Source organism: Dermochelys coriacea, chromosome 10 (assembly GCF_009764565.3).
Source record: "Dermochelys coriacea isolate rDerCor1 chromosome 10, rDerCor1.pri.v4, whole genome shotgun sequence".
NCBI classification, from domain to species: Eukaryota; Metazoa; Chordata; order Testudines; family Dermochelyidae; genus Dermochelys; species Dermochelys coriacea.
This window is the reverse complement of record NC_050077.1, coordinates 25,773,501-25,794,714: the sequence shown is the minus strand read 5'-3', so window position 1 is coordinate 25,794,714 and position 21,214 is coordinate 25,773,501. Positions and strand designations below refer to the sequence as shown.

Here is a 21,214-nt window from a genome sequence, read left to right as displayed (position 1 = left end):
CCCTTGGGACTTGAAAAACTGTAGTAGCATTGGGTCTGTATTAAGTCTTTGTGCAACAGTCTTCGCAACCTGTGGAAATAAAAGTTTTTTAAAACTTCTAAATGACAAACCATTTATGACACTGCTTTGTCTAGGGTTATGCATAATACTACCTTCATATTAGGTTTCAGTAATCCAGTCATAGACATACAATACACACTACCTACATGAACAGTGACAGAGTCCAAGAGCGTATGTATTTGGTATATTAAGTGGGTGGCCACCACCAGTTCTTGAAGATTGTAGGCCTATTAACACTTTGTAGGAAAATTAGGTTGCACAGGTATACATGAGGGCATAATTTGGCTGAATCTTTATTACTGGTGATGATACAAAAAAAATCAGAAAACACAGCAGACTTTCAGATCCCAAGGTTGATGGGCAAAACAGTCTAAAAACAAAACATCTTTTTACTAATACATGAGCAATTTTTATTTGGAAGTCATTCTCAAAATGTAAGCAATCCTACTATGTCATTTTTAGAAAGTCACTTCTCAAAGCAGAATAGCATTTTAAAGAAGAAAGTTCTTGTTTCCATACAACCAGCCGCTATTAATAATAAAAACGAAAACACTCTGGAAAGGAAAGTCTGAAGTCATGTTAACATAGGCAGAATTTATCTAAATATATTTACGATTTTCTGTGAGCAGTAAGTGGCTCTAAGGAAAACTTGAAAAAGGCAAGATAGAAAGTATGAAAAGGAGACTGGAATTATTTATTTCTAATAGAACACACAATGTGCTAGGTGAAAAAACAGAAGTGAAAGCACAGCCCAGGCCCTGAAGAACATTTCATCCACAGAGTGATGTCTTGACCTACTAATTAATCTGAACCTGATTATATAACACCCCCACATGGCTGTGAATGGGAAAACAAAAGGAGAGGAAACAAAGTAGAGTGGAATACATACCTGAAAGTAATTCATTCTATTGGACAAAGTAACAACAAATCCGGGATCATTGGGGATAGTCTTATCACAGAAAATGACATCAACACGGTGGTAAAGGTCTCTGAAGTATTCTTTTGCTGTTGGCAATTCACTATTATCATTTTCTGGGTCATCCCTACAAAAGCAGACAAATTGTACCATCTACATTATACAAGTAGTTAGGGAGTGTTAAATGTGTTCTACAGTAAATCAGAAATATTACTGAGAAATACAGAAATGAAGTTAGGAAACCTTTAAAGAGCCACCATTTGTATTCATCAGGACTGTAATTGTCAGCCGTGATCCATACCTTTCGAATATATACGTGCTGTGCAAGAACTTCTAACACATTTGCACACCATGGGTACTTATTCGGCAGCATGCTGACTCCAATTGTTTCAGAGACATGTTCTAATGGTACTTGTTCCCCCTTCCCTCCCCTGGTATGCTACCACAAACCTTTACTACATTGCTGAAAACATCTTACATTCTCATGAAAGGCTTTTATTAGTCACTTTGCACAATGGCTGGATGTACAGTAGCATCCCTTGAACCACGATGTGAAATGTGTATAGACATTAGTATGGGTCACTACTGACTGGTACCCCTATCTTCAATAGCACCAGTGTACAAGCTGTGCACTTACCCAGAAGTCAGCAGCCAGCCAAAGGTGCATAACACCAACTGGGTCAACAGGGAATGCGAGTTCCAAGGCATGACATGAGAAATACATTCATCTCACATAATCTGGGGTAAGAGTGCTGAAGATAGACTAGCTGGCTTCCACCCACTGTCAGCCCATGGAGAGAAACAGAGCAACACAGTTGGGTGTGACCATCAGGAGTAAGAGCACAGAAATGCTGATTTATAGTCCTGACAAACTTAAGTAAGATCCCTTTACTGTATATAAGCTGCAGGAATTCTCCCTTTGACTGAGAGAAACTTCCAATAAGCACCAACATCCCTATTATTTGAACATGTGGTCAGTTAAGTCAGAAGCATGTCATCTCTGTAGGCCAATGTGTGACTAGTGAGGAAGCATGAGTAAGAGGAAAAGGGAAGGCAGCTTAGTTCTAGGCTGAAGTTATAGTAGTTATAACACAGAGACTTAGATTAGAATTACAGCTAGGCTCTGTTATATAGTATTTCAGTTATGGTGACTCCAAGGGCAAAGCTGCAGACTTCAGACTGCCTGCTGAACACAGATCTTAACATTATCACAATGTGAAGAGCTATGTCAGTATTTATTGGTCTTCTAATTCAGGGTGAGGAGTTTTTTTTTTTTTTTTTTTTTAAATCTTACAAGTGACAGTTTAATATTCTGAATAGTTTAATTCCCCGGCCCCTCCAAACCAGTAAGTTGGTACTGCTGACTATGTCCGCCAGTAAGCAACTATGCTTCTGAATATTTGAAAATCATTGTTAAAACTGCTAAATAGAAAATCTTTCTCCATTTAAATTTAAGTGAACCAGGTGATGTAACCATGACTATAACCATCCGTTCAAAACACATACTTCTGAAACACTATGATGTCACCATCCATGAGTTCATCAAGAGCCTTATCAAGAGATACATCATAGTCTTGAATTCTCTCTGTTAAATTCGGTTTAACTTCCTGCAGTAAAAACAAAAGGGAAAACAATCAGAAGAAATAAATGACAAAACAGGAAACCCTCACCGCTGCAAAAATATTGCAATGAAAGATGACTCATTTTCTTTTTCAATCAAAATTTAAATGAAGGGGGGGTGAATTTTGATGATTTTTTAATTCAAATTATATTTCATTTACAAACTTCACTGCTCACAGTAGAGTTGGCTATTTCAACTTTACCCATGAAATTTGCACTAGATTCTCTTTTAGTTAAATTGAATCCATTTTAAAATGTTTTACATCCTCCATCACACCTTCTCAATAGCCAGCCCCAATTCAAAATTCTCCAGTGCTCTAAGACTTATTTTTCAAATCATGCAACTTTCAGAATAGTAGTAGAACCAAATTAATACTAGTTTGTTTTTGGCAAGGTGCAACGGATTCCCTATAACAGGCTGCCTCTCCTTTTCAAAAGGAGTGGAAAGCTCCCAGAGTATTAAATACACACTATTTAAATAACTATAATACACGTATATTGTGAGTTGTTTACTGGAACATAAATATCTATGTTTGTACAGGTGGCAGAAACTTTTTGTGGTCCTCACCCATACTATTTGAAAAAAGGAGCTTTTATAAGTTTAATGTAAATTTGGAAGTGATTGTATATATGGAAGTTCCCTGGTAGCAATTCTGCCTGTTAGTACGGAACTCTGTACATGCCCCAGGAACCACCAGTGAGAGCAGTGTGGCTGCTAGCGAAGCAGGCACTTACTGTCATTAAGAGCTCCTAGTCCTACTGTAGCAAGGGCTTCACTGCAGATTCAAATCCCACTAGAGCAATTTAAAGTTGTTATGAACATGTATTACTCCTACACTTTGGTGAAAGGGTGCGGGAGCTCTCACTTGTTGCCTGCTGCCTCATATAGTGTGGTGGAGGCAGGAGAGGATGCAGCATTCCCTCCCCACAGCTGGAGACAGGTCACTGCAGATTCACATGCAGAGGGTCAGGCACTGAGAGCACGTAGGCCAGCCCTGCTAGCAGCAGCAGCTGTGCTATCTTGGTGACTCGGAACAAGCATGGATTTAGTAACAACAACACAGAGAGTGGCTCACACAGGACTTCCATGCAGATAAATGTATTTGTTAGAGTTTAAAAGTTTCCCTTACCTCAGACTGTGCAAGCAGAAGTTTTAAAGGGTAAGACTTTTTAGTCACAAATTACTAGTAGTGTTTTTGATTGCTGATTTTAAAGTTAGGATTCCAATGGTATTCTCTTGTGCCCAAGTATTCAAAAACTTCAGAGCCATAGCTTTTGGGGTACAGCAGATTAACCAAACATTGCTGTGTACATCATCGTTAACAGCGAAAGCTCTGTTTGTTAACTGTAGAATGCACAAGCTGTAAAGTTTGTTACTTTAAAATATCTGCTAGAATATGTAGCCAAATCATAACTAACAGCCAGTCCTGGAGGAGAAGGAATGCTAACAACCTTGAGAGAGTTTAACAGAGTTTTGTGGCTAAATTATTAGTCACGCTGATGCAAAAATCATCAAAATGTTGGTTTTTAACGTTTCAGAGCAAATGTTCAGAATTTAGGTTTCTGTGAATTCAGCCCCAGATTAAAGGAAACAGTAATGATTTTTTGAATAGCACAGAGAGCTATGTAAGTATTTATTAAAATAAATATACATAATCAGATGCATTTTATAAATTAATTTTCAATAGTTCAGAAACACTGATCACTCTGAGTATTTCCGTTCAGTGAATTGCACCATTTTATCTCAGTGAAACTTGCCTCTTGGCGACACAGCATTGTACCTAATCAGCAAGAGGAGGCTAACGTCATGTGGCTGAGTAGACTTCACTGTTAAACCATCACTGTTTGTAATCAAAGCTAGCTATTAATTTTTTTTTAGTTATAAAATTAACCTTACAAGCACTTTGAAACTGACTGATTTTCAGAGTTTCCAATGGGACCGAAGCCTCAATTGGCTTTATTGTGGTTATGGTTTCTTATGTTTCTAAATATAATATCTAAAATTATTTTATTTCTCACTTAAAATGTTATTTTAGTGACATGTTCTTTGTATTTATAGGTAGTAGTTAAAATCTTTATAAACATTATAGTTTTTCCTTAGAGGAAAACTTCCTAATGGACACACAAACCTAGATTCATTGTAGGAATAATAATCAATCCAAACCTCATAGAGGATAAGGTTAGTTTCTTGGGGAAATCCTGCTCTCTCACACATAACTGGAAGCAAGTCACCTATTGGAAAAGAAAAGAAGAGCGAAGTATGTTAAAGCTTTCACTAGTAGCGAAAGCTATGATTAAAGTGACAAAAAAGTTCCATTATAACCCCCCAAATTTTCAGATGTCCAACTTTATGACAAATTTCTCCTTTAAACTGAAACTTCCCATCCTTAGGTTTAGCCCAAAAGGGGATTTTTTATTTTGAGGAAATTTTGCACAGCCATCTGAATTCTGCTAGCATAAAATAATGCCATAGTTTTAACCACACACACAAAATAAACAGAGCTAGAGCAAAACCAAAAAGTTTTACGCATAACATTTTGAATGTAAGTTACTGTTAATGTAGAGCAACATTTGCTTTGCTTATGGGCAGAGACGTTATTAACAATAAGAAATCTGAGTATCACTTCTGAACAGGTTCAGTGGACATCTGCTAAGGTTCTTCAGTGGAGCTTAATGAAGCTCCACCCTCTTTATGATGTCACATAGGAGTGAGACACACTAGAACTTTATACACATAGTCTAACCAGACATGCATAGGGGCTGCAGCTGCTGGTGGGACAATTTTCCTGAAGTCATTTTACAAAATGTTGCAGCAGAACACTTGGCAAGAACACTATAAAACTGCAACATTCAGGAATAAGAACATTCGCTGTAGTCACCAACTCACTCTAAATCCTAAATTTTTAAATAAAATTAGAAAGATACAGCCAGCCCAATACAAAAATCCATAGACTACTGCCCCATTAACCCAGTGTTGCAGATAACTGTCTGCAGCTAAAATCTCAGCAGCAAAGATGGAACTCACAATTCTCCCACCCTTTTCATTTTAATGACATGTGAACTTCAAAGCCTTGCTGGGGACATTTAAATTCTACAATTATTGAGCAAAAACAATTTTCTCTCAAACAAAAACAAACCAAAAAAAAAGGGCTATTAAGCTATATTAATGAACCATTAAGGCTTCCCAGTTAAATTTAAGTTAGGAAACAGAAATGTTAAGGTTCCTGCAGCCATGTTGCAAAACTTGCATATTTCATGCCATACTTCTAACAATATACCGAATTATATGTTTATCACAAACACAGGAATAGAAAATATTATGCATGTCTAACAGACAGGTCAATGCTGCTGTAGAAGCCTTCATTTTTGTATTTCCTGAATTTTGCTTTCAGCAGTATAACATTAAATGCAAAATGTTATATTTATATAATTGATCATATTATATTACAACTCAACAAGAGTTTAAAGACTTACGTATTTTACAGGATATAGGTGTGTAGATATGTCCACAGTAATTCAAACTCCGAGTCTTTGGATCATACATCTTCAGAAACAACATTACATCATCTACAAGTTAAGAAATAAAAAATAATCTGAAGTAAAGACATAATTTGAGCATATCTGAAGATCACCTAACCGTAAATTCCATTTTCATGCTCAAGGCCACAGTAGTCACAAAACAAAACTTTAATTATGCAAACATGTAACCTGGTAACAAGATAATTTTCCTTAAAATTTTTAAATACTGAACCCAAACAACACACACACAGCTGATTAAATGAATTTCATTCATTCTAGAACATCTGAAACCCTAGTCTCCCTCCACCTTGGAAGAGGACAACACAAAATGAGGTCAGGTGATCAAACTGCATTGAGAGCCACAGTCTGACAGACATCCTGTACATCAGGCAGACTGAGCGCCAAAGAAGGAGCACTCAGTCATTTTCAGGCACATATAGAATGAGAGATTTTGTATTTTCTGAAATTTTAGCATATATACTTACGATCTTTATCAAACTTGGGTAATGTTGCTCCAGTAGCTGCCATCTCTGGATCTACTGTTTCCAGGAATATTGTCCATGGATTTTCATTGTCACTGAGCTCAATCATCTGTTTGTTTATGAAGCAGAACACACAACATGAGCAAAAAATGACTTTAGATGAGTTTCATATAAGCAGAAAACCTAGTGGAGTTTTAAATTTAAATTTAATTTAAATTAAAACAAAACAAGAAATTAAAAGGAATCTTACACTGTTGGGAAAAGTCCCTCATTTTTAGCTATGCTGGTGAGAGTTAAAGATTATATACAATCCTTCACCATCTTGCTAAAGTAAGCAAAACAATATCAAATATTGCTTTTGATGTGTTTTTTAAAGTTAAAGTTTTAAACTGCACAGAATTTTACTTAAAGTGGGTCTCTTGTATGTTTAAAAATATTTTATTTCCATCCATGTCAATTATAGTAGCATGAACAAAAATTAAGGATAAACTTAACACAGGGGTTAGTACAACTTTTCGTATTCTTAATTGTATTAATATTTATATGCAACACTTGCTATTTTATGAAGTTTCTAAAGCTTTCATGGAACTCATATTTGCCCTTACATTTGATATTACGAGTAGTAAAATTTAAACAAGTTAGTGTCAATGACAGGTGAGTAATGATTGTGTCTCCTTTCATTACAGTAAAAAGATCTAGATCTGCCAAATCTCAAAATCAATCCACCAAATCTCAAATCTACTCTAAATCAAGGGCTACTGTACACTGGTTCCAGATTTCACAAGTTTTTCTGTGTCCCCTGTAAACCATAGGTTAGTTTCCAACACTTAAGGTTTTGATGTCCTGAGGCCACATCTTTACTGTTGGAACTGTAAGTGAGACAGACTTAGAATTAACTTTTCCCCTATTAGTAAATATTTACAGTTTTATTGCCATCTGCTTCATTATCTAACATCGCTGGTCGTTTAGTTCCATTACTTCTAGCTTGCATCGGCCACAACCGTATTTGATCCTGTGGAAATCCCTAAGTTAAAAGAAAGTTAAAATTATAAGAAAATACAAATAGAATTAAAATACTTTAATAAAACCAGTCAAAACTAGTCAGTGTACAAACACTCAAACTATGACAGAAAGAAGTTACTCACCTTGTGTAGTAACTACGTGTGTCACTATGGGTGCTGCACTGCTGATCGGAGAACTTCAGTAACGGTGTCCGTTAGACCCGCACATGTGCGCTCTCTCCTCATGCTGCATCACAAGGCTAGTCAGCGACGTGGGCTAACCCCCTTCAGTTCCTTCTCTACCACAGTGTCATTCACAAGAAATCCGAAGTAGAGGGAAGGGTGGGTTGTGGAACACCCATAGGGACACACATCTCAAAGAACCATCGTTACTATACAAGGTGAGTACTACTACTTCGACTAGTGTCCCTATGGGTGCTCCACATTAGGCGATTCCTGAGCAGCATCCCTTCCGGAGGGCTGAGACTTCTTTAACTGACCCAACTTCAATGACAGCACAGTGGAGCCGAAGATGGCATCAGTGGCGGAGTCCCCATAATGTTCCACAAAAGTGTGGACTGACACCCATCTTGCCACTCTTACAGATCTCTGAGATAGGGACATTCTTGAATAAGGCAACGGATGAGGAGATCGACCTTGTAGTGTGTGTACAAATAGTATATGGAAGGGTTATACTGAGAACCTGGTAACACTGTCTGATGCAGTTCAAGAGACACTTGGAGAGCCTCCGATATTCCTGAACCCTTGGATCTTTCCGCAATAGATAGGAAAATCCTGGAGGACTTGCTGAAAGTCTCTGTCCTTTGCAGGCAAAAGCTGATTATCTCCTGACATCTAGAATGGAAGTACTTGTGGCACCTTAGAGACTAACAAATTTATTAGAGCATAAGCTTTCGTGAGCTACAGCTCACTTCATCGGATGCATTTGGTGGAAAATACAGAGGGGAGATTTATATACACACACACAAAGAACATGAAACAATGGGTTTATCATACACACTGTAAGGAGAGTGATCACTTAAGATAAGCCATCACCAACAGCAGGGGGGGAAGGAGGAAAACCTTTCATGGTGACAAGCAGGTAGGCTAATTCCAGCAGTTAACAAGAATATCAGAGGAACAGTGGGGGGTGGGGTGGGAGGAAGAAATACCATGGGGAAATAGTTTTACTTTGTGTAATGACTCATCCATTCCCAGTCTCTATTCAAGCCTAAGTTAATTGTATCCAGTTTGCAAATTAATTCCAATTCAGCAGTCTCTCGTTGGAGTCTGTTTTTGAAGCTTTTTTGTTGAAGTATAGCCACTCTTAGGTCTGTGATCGAGTGACCAGAGAGATTGAAGTGTTCTCCAACTGGTTTTTGAATGTTATAATTCTTGACGTCTGATTTGTGTCCATTCATTCTTTTACGTAGAGACTGTCCAGTTTGGCCAATGTACATGGCAGAGGGGCATTGCTGGCACATGATGGCATATATCACATTGGTAGATGCGCAGGTGAACGAGCCTCTGATAGTGTGGCTGATGTGATTAGGCCCTATGATGGTATCCCCTGAATAGATATGTGGACAGAGTTGGCAACGGGCTTTGTTGCAAGGATAGGTTCCTGGGTTAGTGGTTCTGTTGTGTGGTGTGTGGTTGCTGGTGAGTATTTGCTTCAGATTGGGGGGCTGTCTGTAAGCAAGGACTGGTCTGTCTCCCAAGATCTGAGAGAGCGATGGCTCGTCCTTCAGGATAGGTTGTAGATCCTTGATGATGCGTTGGAGGGGTTTTAGTTGGGGGCTGAAGGTGATGGCTAGTGGCGTTCTGTTGTTTTCTTTGTTGGGCCTGTCCTGTAGTAGGTGACTTCTGGGTACTCTTCTGGCTCTGTCAATCTGTTTCTTCACTTCAGCAGGTGGGTACTGTAGTTGTAGGAATGCATGATAGAGATCTTGTAGGTGTTTGTCTCTGTCTGAGGGGTTGGAGCAAATGCGGTTATATCGTAGCGCTTGGCTGTAGACAATGGATCGAGTGGTATGATCTGGATGAAAGCTAGAGGCATGTAGGTAGGAATAGCGGTCAGTAGGTTTCCGATATAGGGTGGTGTTTATGTGACCATCGCTTATTAGCACCGTAGTGTCCAGGAAGTGGATCTCTTGTGTGGACTGGTCCAGGCTGAGGTTGATGGTGGGATGGAAATTGTTGAAATCATGGTGGAATTCCTCAAGAGCTTCTTTTCCATGGGTCCAGATGATGAAGATGTCATCAATGTAGCGCAAGTAGAGTAGGGGCATTAGGGAACGAGAGCTGAGGAAGCGTTGTTCTAAGTCAGCCATAAAAATGTTGGCATACTGTGGGGCCATGCGGGTACCCATCGCAGTGCCGCTGATTTGAAGGTATACATTGTCACCAAATGTGAAATAGTTATGGGTCAGGACAAAGTCACAAAGTTCTGCCACCAGGTTAGCCGTGACAGTATCGGGGATACTGTTCCTGACGGCTTGTAGTCCATTGTTTCATGTTCTCTGTGTGTGTGTATATAAATCTCTCCTCTGTTTTTTCCACCAAATGCATCCGATGAAGTGAGCTGTAGCTCACGAAAGCTTATGCTCTAATAAATTTGTTAGTCTCTAAGGTGCCACAAGTACTTCTTTTCTTTTTGCGAATACAGACTAACACGGCTGCTACTCTGAAACCTGTGATTATGCAAGGCACTGAATTTAGCCGTATAGAGTGGAAATCTGTCAACTTCATGAAAAAACTCGCACAGATACAGACAGACATCATCTTCCTCTCCAAATGCAAACAGATGGACATCATACCGAAAGGACTGAAGGTAAAAAATCCATTACAATCTACATACCACACAGACTATGCTGACAGCTTGTGCCACACACTCTCAAGGAAACTGCGGAACCACCTGATCAACATCCTCTACAGCAAACAGGGAAAGATTAAGAATGAGCTCTCAAAACTGGATACTCTCATAAAGAGCCAACCTTCCACACAAACTTCCTCGTGGCTGGACTTTACAAAAACTAGACAAGCCATTTACAAAACACACTTTGATTCTCTACAAAAGAAAAAGGACACTAAGCTATCTAAACTACTATATGCCACAAGGGGCCACAACAATGGTTCCCGTAACCCACCCAGCAATATTGTTAATCTATCCAACTATACTCTTAACCCAGCGGAAGAATCTGTCCTATCTCGGGGCCTCTCCTTTTGCCCCTCCACCCCCACGAACATGATACAGTTCTGTGGTGACCTAGAATCCTATTTTCGACGTCTCAGACTCAAGGAATATTTCCAACACACCTCTGACCAACATATTAACCCACAGAGACCTTCCTGCCAACACTACAAAAAGAAGGATTCTAGGTGGACTCCTCCTGAAGGTCGAAACAGCAGCCTGGATTTCTACATAGACTGCTTCCGCCGACGTGCACGAGCTGAAATTGTGGAAAAGCAGCATCGCTTACCCCATAACCTCAGCCATGCAGAACACAGTGCCATCCACAGCCTCAGAAACAACTCTGACATCATAATCAAAAAGGCTGACAAAGGAGGTGCTGTCGTCATCATGAATAGGTCAGAGTATGAACAAGAGGCTACTAGGCAGCTCTCCAACACCACTTTCTACAAGCCATTACCCTCTGATCCCACTGAGAGTTACCAAAAGAAACTACAGCATTTGCTCAAGAAACTCCCTGAAAAAGCACAAGAACAAATCCGCACAGACACACCCCTGGAGCCAGGACCTGGGGTATTCTATCTGCTACCCAAGATCCATAAACCTGGAAATCCTGGACGCCCCATCATCTCAGGCATTGGCACCCTGACAGCAGGATTGTCTGGCTATGTAGACTCCCTCTTTGTGAGAGAACTTTGTGACTTTGTCCTGACCCATAACTATTTCACATTTGGTGACAATGTATACCTTCAAATCAGCGGCACTGCGATGGGTACCCGCATGGCCCCACAGTATGCCAACATTTTTATGGCTGACTTAGAACAACGCTTCCTCAGCTCTCGTTCCCTAATGCCCCTACTCTACTTGCGCTACATTGATGACATCTTCATCATCTGGACCCATGGAAAAGAAGCTCTTGAGGAATTCCACCATGATTTCAACAATTTCCATCCCACCATCAACCTCAGCCTGGACCAGTCCACACAAGAGATCCACTTCCTGGACACTACGGTGCTAATAAGCGATGGTCACATAAACACCACCCTATATCGGAAACCTACTGACCGCTATTCCTACCTACATGCCTCTAGCTTTCATCCAGATCATACCACTCGATCCATTGTCTACAGCCAAGCGCTACGATATAACCGCATTTGCTCCAACCCCTCAGACAGAGACAAACACCTACAAGATCTCTATCATGCATTCCTACAACTACAGTACCCACCTGCTGAAGTGAAGAAACAGATTGACAGAGCCAGAAGAGTACCCAGAAGTCACCTACTACAGGACAGGCCCAACAAAGAAAACAATAGAACGCCACTAGCCATCACCTTCAGCCCCCAACTAAAACCCCTCCAACGCATCATCAAGGATCTACAACCTATCCTGAAGGACGAGCCATCGCTCTCTCAGATCTTGGGAGACAGACCAGTCCTTGCTTACAGACAGCCCCCCAATCTGAAGCAAATACTCACCAGCAACCACACACCACACAACAGAACCACTAACCCAGGAACCTATCCTTGCAACAAAGCCCGTTGCCAACTCTGTCCACATATCTATTCAGGGGATACCATCATAGGGCCTAATCACATCAGCCACACTATCAGAGGCTCGTTCACCTGCGCATCTACCAATGTGATATATGCCATCATGTGCCAGCAATGCCCCTCTGCCATGTACATTGGCCAAACTGGACAGTCTCTACGTAAAAGAATGAATGGACACAAATCAGACGTCAAGAATTATAACATTCAAAAACCAGTTGGAGAACACTTCAATCTCTCTGGTCACTCGATCACAGACCTAAGAGTGGCTATACTTCAACAAAAAAGCTTCAAAAACAGACTCCAACGAGAGACTGCTGAATTGGAATTAATTTGCAAACTGGATACAATTAACTTAGGCTTGAATAGAGACTGGGAATGGATGAGTCATTACACAAAGTAAAACTATTTCCCCATGGTATTTCTCCCTCCCACCCCACCCCCCACTGTTCCTCTGATATTCTTGTTAACTGCTGGAATTAGCCTACCTGCTTGTCACCATGAAAGGTTTTCCTCCTTCCCCCCCCTGCTGTTGGTGATGGCTTATCTTAAGTGATCACTCTCCTTACAGTGTGTATGATAAACCCATTGTTTCATGTTCTCTGTGTGTGTGTATATAAATCTCTCCTCTGTTTTTTCCACCAAATGCATCCGATGAAGTGAGCTGTAGCTCACGAAAGCTTATGCTCTAATAAATTTGTTAGTCTCTAAGGTGCCACAAGTACTTCTTTTCTTTTTGCGAATACAGACTAACACGGCTGCTACTCTGAGACATCTAGAATGTACAATATAGCTTCTCTCTCGCCTCCGTTAGGCTTGGGATAGAAGGTTGGAGGATTAATCAATTAGTTCATGTGAAATAGGGAAGGTTGGGAATGAGTTTTCGATGTGGCCTAAGCATAACTTTGCCCTGAAAGAATACTGGTGGGGAGGGGAGGGAGGGAAGGTGCCATGAGAGCTATTTCTTCTTCTAGTCTCCTGGCTGAAGTAATCGCTATCAGGAAAGTTGTTTTCATTGAGAAACAGGTGGCTACGGGTTTGAAGGGAGGCCTAGTCAGTTCTTTCAGCACCAGGATTAAGTCCCATGTGGGAGGAGGAAGTTGAGGTTGTGGGAAGAGGCTTACTATACTCCTGAGAAACCTTTTGGTGACTGGGTGTGACTGCACTGAGTATCTCTCTACTGGAGGTGGAAGGCTGTTATAGCCGATAGGTGGACTCAGAGAGCTTACAGACAGGGAAACTTTTTAGGGCCAGAGCATAGTCTAAGATGTTGAAGAGTTGCGGGTGTCGGGGAGATCTGTTGGGAAATGCACCAAATCCGAAACCTGGACCATTTTTGCATGCAAGTATGTTGTGTTGAGGACTTTCTACTGTGTAATAATGCCTCTTGCATGTCTTTTGAAGAGGAGCTTTCTAGTTGTTTGAACCAAGAAGGAGCCATTCTTTGAGGCAGAGAACCCCCAAGTTGGGATGCAGATTGTCCTGGGACAGTAGGTAGGGAGTGACTGGGCATGTTGCAAGCTGTGACAAGTAAAGGAACCAGGTCTATCTCAGTCAAATAGGAGCGATCAGAATGATGTGTGCTCAGTCTTTTTGAAAATTTTCAGCAGGACCTTCAGTGGTAGGGGAAAAGGAGAAAAGGCGTAAAGAAGGTCCCCATCCCAGGGGAGGATGGCATCACCTAGGGAGCATTGTCTTATCCATGCTCTGGAGCAGTAGTGGGGACATTTCTTGTTCAAGTAAGTAGTGAAAAAGTCTGCGGTTGGTGTCCTCTATTGCCTGAATAGATCGTAAAGTCTAGCTCTCGTTTGTGGTCATGTGGGAATTAGTGACAGACTATCCGCTATCAAGTTGTGTGCCTCAGGGAGGTAGTCTGCTGACAGCGTGACATTGTGGGAGACACATCAGTTCCATAATCTCATTGCCTCTATGCATAGGGAAAGTGATTGGGCTCTAACTTGTTGATTTATGTAGTACATGCAGCCTATGTTGTCTGTTAGGGTTCTTGTGTGCGATCCTTTGATCAGCTGGAGGAAGTGGGTGCAGGCATTCCTGACTGCGCTTAGGTTGACGAGGTTGATGTGAAGGAATATCTTTGTGGGTGACCATTTGCCCTGGGTATTATGGCCATTTAGATGTGCACCCCCACCCTATGAGCGATGTGTCAGTGATTAGAAGCAATGGTTGGGGGGGATTTGCAAGAAGGGGATCCCTTTGAAAATGCTGGTTGAGTCTTTCCACCAATCTAAGGAGATTTTGACCTTGGTGGGTAGCGAAAGGGGTTTATCTTGTCTGTCCCTGTTTGGGTTGTAAACAACATCTGGAGGCACCACATGTGAAGCTTTGGCATGTGGTATTACCGCTGTGCCCGCCGCTATGTGCCCCAAGTTGTAGGTAGTGTCTGGCTGATATTTGTAGGCTGTTTTGAATGGTCTATATGAGTGTGGCTAAACAGAAGAATCTGTTTGAGCCAGGGGAGCTCTGGTCTGTAGAGTCGAAGCCAGCGCCTATGAATTCCAGGTGCTGCACTGGAGTGAGGGTTGATTTCTAGGTGTTGATCTGTAGATCCACTTCTGTAAACAAATGTATTGCACCTTTGACGACTCTGTGAGCCTCTTGTAGAGACTGGGCTCTGAGGAGGCAATTGTCCAGATACAGGTAAATAATGATCCCTTAGGAGTCAGTGGGTGGCCACTACAGAGAGAACCTTGGAAAATACTCTTGGGCCAATGAGCACCCTGTATTGGTAGTGGTCTTATCCTAGAGAGGATCTGAGAAATTGTCTGAGAGTCGGAAAGATTGAGATATGAAAATAGGCGAGGGCTGAAAACCAGTCTCCCTGTTCCAACGCTGGAATGACTGTTGCTAAAGTGACCATCTTGACTTTTTAAGCCTTGACAAACTTGCTGAGAGCTTTGAGGTCTAGTATGGGTCTCCAACCTCCCTTCCTTATGGGTATTAAGAAATAACAGGTGTAGAACCTTTTGCCTTGTAAATGTTGAGGTACTGGTTCTATGGCTCCTAACTGGAGGAGATGATCGACCTCTTGTCCCAGTATGGCCACTGGGGTGGTGGCATAGAGATTGTTGTTGGTGCCCATGCCAAGATGCTGGTGGTGGGGCCATCTGAGGATATCCTTCAGGCTCTGCTGATATTGGGCACCGTAAGGAGCCTTTGAGGAGTACTGAGATGCCACCTCCTCAGGTTCACTGTCCGAGCCCTCACTGGAGGGCAGGGGAGCAGGGCAGAGCAGTAGGGAAGACTCCCGTGCCAAGCGAAGACTTGGTGCGGAGGTCCCAGCACTGAGAAGAGGAGACCCCGATGCATGGAGTGCAGGAATTCCAGTGGTGCTGTCCGACTCAGTGCTGTTGGCAGTACTGAGAGGGACGGGGATCTTGCCCATACCGCTTGCTCTGGTGACAAATGAGGTGTCGAGAACGGTACTGATAAGGAATCACATACTAATCTTTTCTTAGGAGGAGTGCTTATTCCTGTCTTTGTCCCTAAGTACCGTTGACTCAGTGCCTGTGCCCATCGGCTGTAGGCTTGTCAACAGTATCTGCCACTGAGGACTTCCATGAGCCACACCGGACTGAGAAGGTCTCTGTGCTGGTGGTACCGAGGATACCGAGTGTGCCGGAGAACGTTTACGGCTATTTTGAGGCTCACTGTGGGGACTTCTGCTCTTTTATTGATGATTTGTGAGAGGGGTTAGCACCTTGTTTCTTTGACTCACAACTTTTAGATGTTATGGACTATGGGGAAGACTCATGTCTGAAAGGTGCCTCATGGCATAAGTCTGGAAATGGTCAAAGAGCTGCCTCCATGAAGATAATCTTCTGCCTGAGTTGTTTACCTCTACAGCCTGAGCTGTTTGCAAAGACCACACTTTTGTTGAATGTGGCCTTCCCCGAGGCAGCAAATGCACTGAGAGTGCTTGTCTGTGATAGGGATCACCTCTTTGCAAGAGAGGCACTTCTTGAAGCCAGGGAGCTGGGCATACCCCATTGGGGGAAGGTCCCCAACAAGGAGAGAAGTGGGAAAAGAAAGTAAAATTATTGTTGTTGTTTTTTTTAAAGGGGAAAAATAAGGAGAAAGAAAAAAACGACAACTAGAACTACAACTAAGAACTAGGAGGCTAACTAACTATAGAAAAGCAAATAGCTCCATTTCTAGCCAGGGTGGCTGAGAAGGAACTGAGGGGGGTTAGCCTGAGTGCGCCGACTACCCTCATGGAACAGCACAAGGAGAGGGTGCATGTGCAGGCCTAACAGATACTGCTACCAAAGTTCTAAAATCAGCAGCACAGAGATGCACGCACACTTACAGTGGAAAACCCACAGGGACACTACACAAAGAAGCAGTCACATATACCAAGAGAACGCTAAGATAATAAAGTGAACAAAATATAATAACAAAAACATGTATAGTTAGATACTGTGCTACAGTAAAAGCTTACCATTGTTTGAGAGAGGTTTTGAACAAATTCTGCAAGTGTGGAGTTTTTTAATACTTTGAACACAGTATATTTCACTTTTTCTTCATCATACATATCATTGCCTTGGTGGCCACAAAACTGGTCCTCTGTCACTATCTGAAATATTTTAAAAACATTACTTATATATAGTTTACAGCTGAAGAATCAAAAACACTGTTGATGTAAGCTTTGCCTCTGAATTTAACTGATTTATTGGTGTCAGTGTTTACACTTAAATCATTCTGTGTTAATAAGTTTTCAAATATATAAGCTAAAACAAGACAAACTATGCTACTCAAACCATGTTTAAAAATTCACAAATATTCTGATAAAACATAGCACAAATCCATTAACATTTAGGCCCAAATCTTGCAAACACTTACACACATTAATAATTTTAGCATTAGAGAAGTGTCCCTGCATTGAAACGGAATATTCACCAACGTGTTTCCCGGAATGGGGCCTAAAACATTATGGACCAGTTTCTGAGCAGTATACCAATTCTACTGGGTGTGTGGTTGGTTCATGTAGTCCCCTGCAGATCTTGCCACTGTGGAAAAGCCCTGGTTTAAGTGGAATTTCATTCTGGTGTAGGGCCAGCACTGCCTCTATTAGCAATACATAATGGGATAGACTGAGGGAGGGAGTAGGTGCTCTGCCTATTTGGTGCTGCTGGGTGGCTCCATAGGAAGCCATAGCAGTACAGTATATCGAACAGCAGCCCCAAGGCTTCGGGACTGCTCTGGTCCCTGGCCATCTAAAAATGTGAGAGATGCAAAGGTAACAGTTCTCCTCTACAGTGAACTCGGCTCAGCTGCAGTCCAGAATTGGGGGCTATAGCTAGCTATATTCCAATTTCAGAAAGTTATTTATGGGAGATAACCTGAGTTACCCTAACACTGCTCTCTAAGAGTTCAGCCCTTTTCCTCTAATACAATAATTTAACGCTCTCTAAAAAGCCATGAAAAGTTATATTCTTGTACAAGTACAATAAACAGTGGACCAACAGAAATGCCCATGAATACACTGTTATGTCCCCCTGAGTACTATTAATTTCATCAGGATTCAAGGTGACATTTGCAGGTGTAAGAAATGGTAACTTTCTGTAACTGCAGTTCTTTGAGATGACACAAAGACATGTATTCCACTTAGATGTGTGTGCACCCAATGCACTGGAGCTGGAGAATTTTCCCTATCAGTACCTGTAGAGCGGTGGCACTCACACCTGCTGGCCATAGCGCCTCCCACGACTACATGAGGCAACACCGCCACGACCCTTCTCATTTTCTTTGCACCGAATGCCCAGACACTAGACTCTGATACAGAGGGGACGGAAGCTGGGTCATGGAATACACTTCTGCATCATATCTTGAAAACCGCAATCACAGTAAGTAACCGTTTCTTCTTCGTCAAGTAGATGCAGCTGAGTATTCCAATTAGGTGACTCTCAAGCAGTACCCATCCCAGGACACGGGGCTTGGAGTCCACCTAAACAAGGATTGCAGGGCCACCTTACAAAAACTTTCATCCACCCTTGAAGATGCGATAATGATGTAATGGTTCGTAAACACATATATGGACAACCACAGAGCAGCGCTGCAAATAGGCAGTATTGAGACATCACTAAGGAATGCCTTTAACTATGGCTGTGCTCTCGCAGAATGAGCACCTGCTGAGCAGGCGTAGCTGAACCTATTTCATATGCAGTCTTTGTTTTATGTTTAGAGGTAGTCTGTGAAGAGACTGCTTGACCGTTCATGTGATCAGCATATGAGACAGGTGAGGTGAAGCACAGAATGGTTTAGTCCTATCCAGGTAGAAGGCTAGACATCACCTGACATCTAACGTATGGAGAGGCTGCTCCTCAGGAGATGAATGCAGCTTAGGAAAGAACACAGGTAAATATATCACCTGGTTCAAATGAAACAGACCACTTTAGACAAAATTTTGAGTGTGATCATAAAGTCACTTTGCTCTTATCAGAATTGTGTATAAGGAGGTTCTGCCATCAGAACCTGCAACTCTCAAACTCTTCTTGTGGATGTTATTGCTACCAGGAATGCAGTTTTCTGACACAAAAGCGGAAAAGAACAAGATGCCAGAGGCTCAAATGGGGGTCCCATTAAAGCTGCTAAGACCATATTAAGGTCCCACAGAGAAGCCAGCTCTCAGACCAGATGAAGAAGCCCTTTTAAGAATCTTGCTACCATAGTATTGGAGAAAACTGATATTCCCTGAAAGGGGGGATGAAATGCTGATATTGCTGTCAGATGCATTTCCAATGAGCTACGCTCAAGTCCTGACAACTGAAGGTACAGCAGGCACTCCAAGATGTCATGGATAGAAACCGGCATCAGCTGAATTCCAAGGGCCAGGGATCACAACGAAAACTGCTTCCATTTAGCTGAATGGGCCATTCTGAGGGAAGGCTTTCTACCTGTTGAACAGCTGCTGAAAACTGTTCTTCCTCCTCATTTAGCCACAAAACATCCATGCTGTGAGATGCTGGGAGTTGAGCATGGGATGCTGTGTGTGAATGATTCTCAGTGAGTAGGTCAGAATGGAGAGGAAGGAGTACGGGAAACTGAACTGACAGCATGAGGTCAGAGACCCAGCACTTCCTCAGCCATGCTGGGGCAATGAGAAAGAGTTTGGTGTGATCCACTTTCAGCTTAAGGATGATATGTGGGACAATCAGGATCTGGGGAAATATGTACAGGAGAGCTGATCGCTAGCTGACATGGAAAGTGTTGGAAAGGGAGCCTGGACTGAGGCCACCTTGAGAGCAGAAAGGTGACATTTCCCGTTGTCCCTTGTAGTAAGCAGGTCAATCGTAAGAATGCTCGAAGCTGTGAAGATGACCTGGACAACACTTGTCTTCAGAGTCCACTCATGACTCAATGAAAAATTCCTGCTGAGATGGTCCGCAAGATGATTCTGGACCCCAGGCAAGTGGTCGACTCTCCTCGATGAAGAACTGCCACAAAGTGATTGCCTCTTGGCAAAGTGTCATGGAATGTGGTCCCCCTTGTTTGTTCAAATAATACATCACGGTAGCATTTTCAATAAGTATGTGAACCACTGAGCCCCTGACAGTCCAGAAAAGCATGACCTGCATTGCACATGGCCCATAGCTCCAACAAGTTGATATGCTGTGAGGACTCCTGCTCCGACCACATATCTTGAACTTTCAGTGATCCAGGTGTGCTCCCAAACTCATCAAAAAGATGTCAGTGACAACTGCCCTGGCTGGCAAGGGCTGGACAAAGGAAACACCTTAGCATATGTCCTCTGGACACATCAACCACTGCAAGGAGTCCAAGACCTGTTGAGGAAGACCAAACAATCTATAGGGGTTAAGAGTTGGATAGTAAACCACCCTGAGCCAAATGTAGAGCTAGCGAAGGTGCAACCTCAAGAAGTGGGCCACCTGCGTGCAAGTGGGCGGATATGTAGCCCAAGAGCCTCAGGCACATCTGAACTGTCATGGAAGTCTGAGACAGCAGACTGAGGCAAAAGGTTTTTAAATTGCCTTAAAATGGTCAGTTGGCAGAAAAGCTCTCAAACTTTTAGTCTACTAGCGCCCAACTTAACTTTATTTTCAAAGTGGGAACCAAAGTTGACTTCCCAGTGTTTAGGATGAGACCAGATGATAGAGCAAGGACAGCATTGTCGACGTGAGCAAGGATTTTCTTTCTGAACCTGCCCCTCAATAACCAGTCATCCAGATACTGGAAGATGTGGATTCCTTTCCTCCTGAGATATGTCGTCATGACAACCACACATTTAGTAAAAACACAAGGGGGAGAATAGAAGCCGAATGGAAGTACCATATACTGAACATGGTGCTCTGCTATGACAAATCAAAGGAATTTCCTGTGACCAGGCAAAATCACCACATGAAAGTAGGCATCCAGAAAGTCCAGATCAGCAAACCAGTCTTTCTGAGACAATGGGGGGAGAATAGCTGATAGAGTGACCTTTTGGAACCCCATGTATCTGATATATTTGTTGATGCCACAAAGGTAGAAAATGGATCTTATCCCTCTCTTGGATTTGGGCACCAGAAAGTACCAGGAACAGAAGTCGAGACCTCAGTGTTCCAGAAGAATCTCCTCTGCTGCTCCCCTACCCAGCAGAGAGCGAACCTGCTCACGGAGCAGCATCTGTGGTCCCTGAAGAAGAGAGATCCCTGAAGAAGGATGGGGATGGAGAGGAAATGGATGAAATAGCATGATCTGGGAGTGTCTCAGATGTCACTGGTGATCAAGCCCCAAGCATCATGAAAGCAGGCCACCCGGCCCCCAAATGGCGGGGATAAGCAGAAAGGAGCAAAAACTAGAACACTGCTCTGCACCAAGGAGTCAAATTGGGTGCTTGGAGGGTGACAGGGAAG

The 21,214-nt window shown here is 42.3% G+C and overlaps 1 protein-coding gene across 3 annotated transcripts in view; it reads right to left on the bottom strand.

The window, feature by feature from the left end:
- USP7 (ubiquitin specific peptidase 7) overlaps window positions 1-21,214 on the bottom strand; it is a 196,380-nt gene that overhangs the window by 9,655 nt on the left and 165,511 nt on the right. For all 3 annotated transcript variants that reach the window (XM_043494182.1, XM_043494181.1, XM_038418541.2), the window contains 8 exons: window positions 16,801-16,935; window positions 7,520-7,621; window positions 6,601-6,706; window positions 6,071-6,163; window positions 4,761-4,828; window positions 2,483-2,583; window positions 950-1,103; window positions 2-69 (listed from right to left, as the gene is read on the bottom strand). In XM_043494182.1, the coding sequence (XP_043350117.1) occupies window positions 2-69; window positions 950-1,103; window positions 2,483-2,583; window positions 4,761-4,828; window positions 6,071-6,163; window positions 6,601-6,706; window positions 7,520-7,621; window positions 16,801-16,935 (827 nt within the window). The remainder of the gene's footprint in view (window position 1; window positions 70-949; window positions 1,104-2,482; window positions 2,584-4,760; window positions 4,829-6,070; window positions 6,164-6,600; window positions 6,707-7,519; window positions 7,622-16,800; window positions 16,936-21,214) is intronic.